The 8,106-nt window shown below is 42.8% G+C and overlaps 1 protein-coding gene and 1 long non-coding RNA gene across 2 annotated transcripts; both read right to left on the minus strand.

Annotated features, from left to right (window-relative positions):
- Window positions 1-969: 969 nt before the first annotated feature.
- On the minus strand, window positions 970-1,763 carry LOC115180457 (uncharacterized). Its single transcript, XR_003873078.1, has 3 exons — window positions 1,668-1,763; window positions 1,394-1,472; window positions 970-1,029 (listed from the first exon to the last, which is right to left on the minus strand). It is a non-coding gene; the product is annotated as an uncharacterized LOC115180457 (long non-coding RNA).
- An 802-nt stretch (window positions 1,764-2,565) lies between these two features.
- Window positions 2,566-8,106, minus strand: LOC115180375 (mitogen-activated protein kinase 12). The gene is made up of 12 exons (XM_029742424.1): window positions 7,771-8,106; window positions 6,937-7,066; window positions 5,894-5,952; window positions 5,684-5,795; window positions 5,420-5,449; window positions 5,200-5,247; window positions 4,759-4,873; window positions 4,427-4,498; window positions 4,119-4,198; window positions 3,915-3,993; window positions 3,574-3,747; window positions 2,566-2,788 (listed from the first exon to the last, which is right to left on the minus strand). The coding sequence occupies exons 1-12, from the start codon at window positions 7,887-7,889 to the stop codon at window positions 2,712-2,714; spliced, it is 1,095 nt and encodes a 364-aa protein (XP_029598284.1). The 5' UTR covers window positions 7,890-8,106; the 3' UTR covers window positions 2,566-2,711.

Genomic DNA, 8,106 nt, shown 5'->3' on the forward strand with positions numbered 1-8,106 from the left:
GTAAAGGAAAGAATGAATGGGGCCATGTATCGTGAGATTTTGAGTGAAAACCTCCTTCCATCAGCAAGGGCATTGAAGATGAAACGTGGCTGGGTCTTTCAGCATGACAATGATCCCAAACACACTGCCCGGGCAACGAAGGAGTGGCTTCGTAAGAAGCATTTCAAGGTCCTGGAGTGGCCTAGCCAGTCTCCAGATGTCAACCCCACAGAAAATCTTTGGAGGGAGTTGAAAGTCCGTGTTGCCCAGCGACAGCCCCAAAACATCACTGCTCTAGAGGAGATCTGCATGGAGGAATGGGCCAAAATACCAGCAACAGTGTGTGAAAACCTTGTGAAGACTTACAGAAAATGTTTGACCTGTGTCATTGTCAACAAAGGGTATATAACAAAGTATTGAGATAAACTTTTGTTATTGACCAAATACTTTTTTTCCACCATAATTTGCAAATAAATTCATAAAAAATCCTACAATGTGATTTTCTGGATTTTTTTTCTCATTTTGTCTGTCATAGTTGACGTGTACCTATGATGAAAATTACAGGCCTCTCTCATCTTTTTAAGTGGGAGAACTTGCACAATTGGTGGCTGACTAAATACTTTTTTGCCCCACTGTATCTTGACCAGAAACCAAGCATAATCAATCACTTAAACGTTAGTGCAGTGAAATGAAACACAATACTTTGTTACATGTATCTTTAATCATGAATTTCTTTCAAGATTATCAAGCGACAACAATGGATCAAATAATCTGATTGTAGGAAGAATCAGTTATAGATTCAGCATGACCTTCTGGTACAGTATTGGTATTTCCAGCGACGATCTCTGAAAGTACACAAGACAAACAGACATTTTGTTCCTGTTAGTTTTGTAGTCAATTCATCCTTTGCTGAAGCTTGTTTAATCCAACAGCAAAAAAATGACACACAGATACTGTAGACACACACACACACACAGAGAGAGAGAAAATACAAACGTGGCTTTGCACCCAAAGTCCCACAGACGGTCTTCATGTTTGTTGTGATGCTCACTAAAATTGGATAAATACATTACAATGCACAAATTAATAGTTGAATTTATACGAAAACAAACATTTATGCAGGTTGAAGGTTTTATTGTTGCCCAACATATTTTGTCTGGAATGCAATTACAATAACCTAAATCCAAACTACAGAGTTAAACCAGAGTTTAATTTCTCAAAATGGAAAATTGCAAATCTGAATCAGCAGCAACTCTGTTGATATGCAACAGCTAGCTAGGGTTTGAGAAAGGGTTAGGGTTAACTCAGCACTGCAGCAGTAAAAAGCACACTCTGATTTGGAACTCTGTGCTTGTGAGTCAGTGCAGAATTCAGGTTTTGCAGAAGATTGGTTGTACGGAATATAAGGAATCACCTCACTATGCGAGAGATGGATTGTCCTGAGGGGCAATTAAAATCTAACGGCTGATCATAGCTGTTCTGCCAGCGGAGGTCTGCAACACACAAACAAGGGCACAATAAAAACGTAATTGATTACCGTAGTAATCTGCACCTCCTTCTCCTTTTTTAAAGATTTCTGACCACACACATTGCTTTTTGATTGAAATATTAAGTCCACATTTTGAGTTACTCTGCTACACATATGCTCAGGCTTTAATCCACAACCTCACATGTAACATAAAGCATACCTTTTCCGTTGACCAACACACCAGCAAGAAGCAGAATAAAGACGTCGGCTCTCTTCATGGCTTTTCAGAGGCTTTTGAGGGGCCCAAACTAAAATCAGCAAGGTTGGTGATCCATTTATAGACAGACGCCATCTGTGTCCTTGCTGGACCTTAGGCCACGTACGTGGGTAATCTCAGTGTTTGCGCCAGTGTATTGCAGTCTAAAAAATATTGCAGTCAATTCATGTTATACTGAACATGCAACATGCAACAATTTTACTGAGTTACTGTTCATATAAGGAAATCAGTCAATTGAAATCCATTATGCCCTAATCTATGGATTTCCATGATTGGGCGGGGGGCTCAGCCATGGGTGGGCTTTGGAGGGCGTAGGCCCATCCACTTGGGAGCCAGGCCAAGCCAATCAGAATTAGTTTTTCCCCACAAAAGGGCTTTATTACAGACAGAAATACTCAATTTCATCAGCTGTCCGGGTGGCTGGTGTCAGACTATCTGGCAGGTGAAGGATCCGGATGTGGAGGTCCTGGGTTGGCGTGCTTACATGTGGTCTGCGGTTGTGAGGCCGTTTGGACATACTGCTAAATTCTCTAAAACGACGTTGGAGGCAGCTTATGGTAGAGAAATCAACATGAAATTCTCTGGCAACAGCTCTGGTGGACATTCCTGCAGTCAGCATGCCAATGGCACTCTCCCTCAAAGCTTGAGACATCTGTGGCATTGTTTTGTGACAAAACTGCTCATTTTAGAGTGGCCTTTTATTGATGAACATTTGATGAACTATCCCTCTAAAGTCTCAGTTTACAGTCATTCTCGTGGTTTACGGGGAAGTAAGCAATAATTTATTTCCCAGGGGCTCATTGGTTGGCTGTTACAGTAGTTCCACAATTACACAAGACAATATCTTCAAAAATGTTTATTTGTCAGAAAATCAATTTATAATCAATAAACTACATTCTGTACATTGGATTCGCATTACATCTGTACAACAATACAACAATGCCTTATAATAATCATTGACAGGTATTGAGAGGTATGTGTGTACTCTCAGAGTGATGTCTCTTTGGGGTCCTTGATCTCTGTTGCTGCAGGCCTGAAGGACAGAATCTCTGTGAATGTGTAACCTGTAGGAGATATTATCACAAGAAATGACTAATTAGTTACTCTGTAGACTCTATAGGTTTTTCTTCCTCTTAAACTGAACATGTTATCACACATCCATCTCCCTCATCTTTCTCTCCTATCACGTGGAATGACCAAAGGAATGTTTTTCCTTAAGCCCTCTTCCTAGGGAAAGAGATACCTAGTCAGTTGCTGAATGCGTTCAACCGAAAAGTGTCTTCTGTATTTAACCCAACCCCTCTTAATCAGAGCGATGCAGGGGACTGCCTTAATTGACATCCACATCATCAGCACCCAGGGAGCAGTTGTTGCCTTGCACATGGGCAGAATTGCATAGTTTTCTACCTTGCCAGCTTGGGGATTCGAACCAACGACCTTTCAGCTACCTGCCCAACGGTCTTAACCTCTAGGCTACCAGCCACTTCATCCTCCATCTCTCCCCCTTTTTTCCTCTGCCTGTATCTCCTTCTCTCTCTCCCTCCCTCCTCCCCAGCTCGCTCTCTCGCTCTCTCTCTCTCTCTCTCTCTCTCTCTCTCTCTCTCTCTCTCTCTCTCTCCTCTCTCTCTCTCTCTCTCTCTCTCTCTCTCTCTCTCTCTCTCTCTCTCTCTCTCTCTCTCTCTCTCTCTCTCCTCTCTCTCTCTCTTCTCTCTCTCTCTCTCTCTCTATCTCTCCTCTCTCTCTCTCTCTCTCTCTCTCTCTCTCTCTCTCCTCTCTCTCTCTCTCTCTCTCTCTCTCTCTCCCCCTGCTCTCCATCTCTTTCTTCAGCTTCCCTCCATCCATCTCTCACGTTTCCACTGCTCCAGGAGTAGGTCTGTGTTGTCCATGGAGTGATCGTAGGGCTGGGCCTCAGTCTCCTCCTCTGGTTCTCTGAACTCGCTGAAAAAGGGCATGGCCAGCGCCTCCGACGCACTCACCCTCCGCTCAGGGTCCAGCAACAGCATGCGCTCCAGCACACACACCGCTGCCACACACAGAGGTATACAGTGTCACTAGCGGTGTTATGGTCAGGACACTCCTGACAATAGTTAGAAACAGTTGCTGTTTTGTAAACCACCGTTTTGATCCTTTAGTAATAGACTGTCAAATTCAACTAACGTGTTCACATCATAGTATTGAATGTCTGCTCACCGTCTGAGCTAGCTTTGGAAAAAAGAAAGTGCAAATCTTTCTTTGGTACTTTGGGAAGGCTCCGTATGTAGTTTTTGGCCTGTTGGAAGAGGAGCAGATTTACCTGGGAGTGTATGTGGTATTATATTCCTATGTACTCTAGTAGGCTGTGTGTTCTTTGAATGTGTACTATCTGAATGTATTTTGAGCGTCCACATGACTTACATCTTGGCTTTGTAGCTTCGTAACAAAGTCTGCAGTGGGTGTACCAGTGATCTTCATGATCTCTTTCAGTTGGTCCAGGTCTGCGCTCACCCAGGGGTCAAGGCTCATAGCTCATGTGGTACAGGAAGTCACATTCACATGCTGCTCATACTATATATGCTTAGCCATAATAAGCTTACAGAACTAGTCTTTGACAGGTTGATAACATATAATTATGACTAATGCACCTACTGATTTGCCTGCAGGATCATTATTCTGCAATAGTTGTGTGGGGTGAAGACAGAGTAGTAAACACTGAAAAAGGATACGGTCATTTCCTTTGAACAGCGGCTTCCCCAGCAGCATCTCCGCCATGATGCAGCCCACCGACCAGATATCCACTGACGAGAGGACAAAGACATATAGGATTGAATGGTCTTTCAGTACCACATTGCTACCATACCAATGAGTTCAGTTACAAATATATTTAACACAAATTGTACAAAGAGATAGATCTCCATAGGACCTCATACTGTAGGACATTTTTCTGGTTACAATAGCATGATTAATCATGGCGATAACACAGTTTTTGACATTAGAAAGTACTGGCATCTTGTGGACAAAGAAGGCAGCCATGAATGAGTGTATGAGAGAGACTCACCAGTCTGGGTATAGTGCATCCAATTGAGGATTACCTCGGGGGCTCTGTACCAGCGAGTGACGACGTACCCCGTCATCTCTGTGTCTGTCTGCCGAGCCAGCCCGAAGTCAAGGATCTGAGACAGACAGAGAGAGAGTTGCTTTGGCTACATTGTTCTGTCCCTTTTATGACAATAAAGCACAGGAGGTTGGTGGCACCTTAATTGGGGAGGACGGGCTTGTGGTAATGGCATGAGTGGAATAGTAGAATGGTATCAAATACAGGGTTTCCAGGTGTTTGATGCCATCCCATTCCATTTGCTCCGTTCCAGCCATTAGTATGATCTGTCCTCCCCTCAGCAGCCTCCACTTCAATAAAGTGTATTTCAGTTAAATCGAGAGAGAGCGAGACTGAACAGGGAAAGCACAGTGCTTATCACAGGTCTGGTGATACATGTAGTACCTTTAGCTCGCAGTCTTCGTTGACAGATAAATTTCCAGGTTTGAGATCCTGTTGGTATTAAGAAAAATTACATTATCATGCTGCCAGATTGACGCAAACACACGCAAGCACCCACACAAAGAGCTTCTGATATGGAAAACGGCATGAATAGCAGTGGGCGTCAAAAAGAGCAAGGGCCCCAAACCCAATGCACATAGTTGAAAGGTCAGAGGTTACGCACCCTGTGGATGATCCCTGCAGAGTGGATATACTGTGGGGAGACACAAAAGACCAGGAAAAGAGAACGTCTTAAAATTAGAAAAAGAAGGTGGTATTCAAGTATATTCTGGGAAACATTTAAACCTTCTGTATAAACTGCCTTTTTTTGGTATCATATTTGAATGTTGGGGATAAAATGAGCATTTGTAGGTATATCTTTTAAACTGCTTAGAATTGTACATATATATTGTTCTTTTGAGTGCATGTGTATGTATGCAACTCTAACCTTGAGTCCTTTCAGCATTTGATAGACGAGGAATTGCACCCTGTCCTGTGACAATCTCTCCATCTTCATCAGTTTCCCCAGATCAGTACCCATGAATGGCATTACCAGGTAACTGAGAATGACAGGAGAAAAGGAAAAAATGTATACTTCATTGTGAATAAAAACATTCAATATATGAACAGGAAGGGTATTGGACAAAGAGGTACTTACAAGTCATGAAACCTGTCCAATGAGATCTCAGAAGTGAACACATCCAGCAGTCCAATCACCTAATCCAAGCCAATCAAAGAATAACAGAAAATAAATAGAACAGCTCGATTATAGACTAACTGGAGATTATTTTAGTTTGCATCATGTTGATCAATTACAGTATCAGGAAATGATTCCCACTTGAAGTTACACACACACACACACACACACACACACACACACACACACACACACACACGTGATATGGGGTGTGTCTCTGTCGTTCTAGAGTGAGCCACTGACTAAAGTAGATGTTGCTATGAGGCATTTTTCCCACAACATGGATTGGCTTCCTTCTCAGACTTTCCTTGTGTACCATTATTAAACTCTACCTACTCCCTGTATACCCAGTAGACCTCTGAAATCAGTGGTCACCAAGTCCAACCCTGGTCCAGGAGAGCTACAACATGTAATTTAACCTTTATTTAACTAGGCAAGTCAGTTAAGAACAAATGCTTATTTACAATGACAGCCTACGGGGGAACAGTGGGTTAACTGCCTTGTTCAGGGGCAGAATGACTGATTTTTACCTTGTCAACTCAGGGATTCAATCCAGCAACCTTTCGGTTACTGGCCCAACACTCTAACCATGAGGCTACCTGCCGCCCAAAATTGAATGCCTGATTCAACTTCTCAAATCAAGACTCAGAACCTGTGCCTGCCTCAAATGAATATCTCTATAATCTTGATATGATGCGTTTCTGTTTAGTATTATGGGTTGTGATGTGAATATTACCAATGTGATCTTTCTGACTACTCTGCTACTGACTAATTGCCAGTCATAAGGAACAGCTGTGTTTGTCTCACTGTGCAAAAAAAGAAACTGTCACTGCTCTCTGCACGCAGCCTAGGCCATAAGGATTTGAACAGTTTGCTATGGATAAAAGTGAGTTTTAAACGCAGTACTGTAGAGTTGCGCCATTTCATTTTTAGACAAGGCCTAATTAGTGGTCTGAAACAGACACATTTTCTATTTATGTGCATATTTCAGGAAAGGCCCTCACATTTTCGTGCTTCATGTGCTTGAGGAGTCGGAGCTCTCTGTAGGCCCTCTTGGCGAAGAGCTTTGACTGGAAGGGTCTGTGGAGCTTCTTGATGGCCACCCTCACCCCAGTCCTGTGGTCCTGGGCGGAACTGCAGCAAGAAATGTAGGTACAGGGAAGAAAACATTTTATCAATGTTGGCCATTACTGAAGAAGGACCCAACTGTTATTATTTTATTTTTTTGAATGCTTGATTAATTATTTCTTAAAAATAATTTACATCCAAATATCATGTTTTATAATCAAGTGGTTGGGCCTACTTCAAAGACATTCTTGGGTATTTCTAGAATTCAAGTAGAAACATTTGGTCGGCATATCCCAAGAAACATTGCGCAAAGACCCAGAACAGATGTAGGCCGATGCACTTAAATCGAAATCTTCTGCTCACTAAAATCCAACAAACAATGAGGCCAATGGGGGTTCTTTGTTATGCTTTTCCCGACTTCACAAAGCCCAAAAAGTCCCTGCCGTGTAAGCTATGTTTAGGAATGAAACAGAAACCGCATAATGTAAAGGTTGTGTCTTCACTATTCATCAAATAGCACCGATGTTTGTTGATGACTTAATTCGGACACAATCCAGCGCTCCACTGCACAAAAACTTCACTTTAACCACATGAAGAATGCATGAGATGAACAGTTCCTAAAAAAAAAACGATGCTAATTTTAGGAACGAGTCACGTCTTGTTGTGGCTTGGTTTGTATTGCCTTCACATAGGCTATTGTTAACTCCAAATTCGACATTTACGAAGAGTAGCCTACCCATGTTTGATGATTAAACTCGTATAAAACTCACCATACTGTCCCATACGCGCCAGTCCCCACCTGCTTTAGCTCGCGGTATCGCTCGGGAACCTCCCATGCCGTTTTGTTTACCTCCTGACGGTAAAATCCTGTCCGCGTGCGGACCGACATATCCAAATCGATTTGGGGGTCAATGTATCCCCAGCTAACTCTTAATTCAGGGATAATGAGGCGTTGTTGTGCATGAGACACTACGTTCACTAGCTCTCATGTAGCCACCTACACACTCTAGCACTCGGCTAATGCGCAATGCATTCCGTTGCCCGACAGTGGTCTCCAGTGACACGACTAAAGAACCGTAACCAGTGGCTGGTCTCACTCGTTTTTA

Source organism: Salmo trutta, chromosome 40 (genome assembly GCF_901001165.1).
Source record: "Salmo trutta chromosome 40, fSalTru1.1, whole genome shotgun sequence".
Taxonomy (NCBI): domain Eukaryota; kingdom Metazoa; phylum Chordata; class Actinopteri; order Salmoniformes; family Salmonidae; genus Salmo; species Salmo trutta.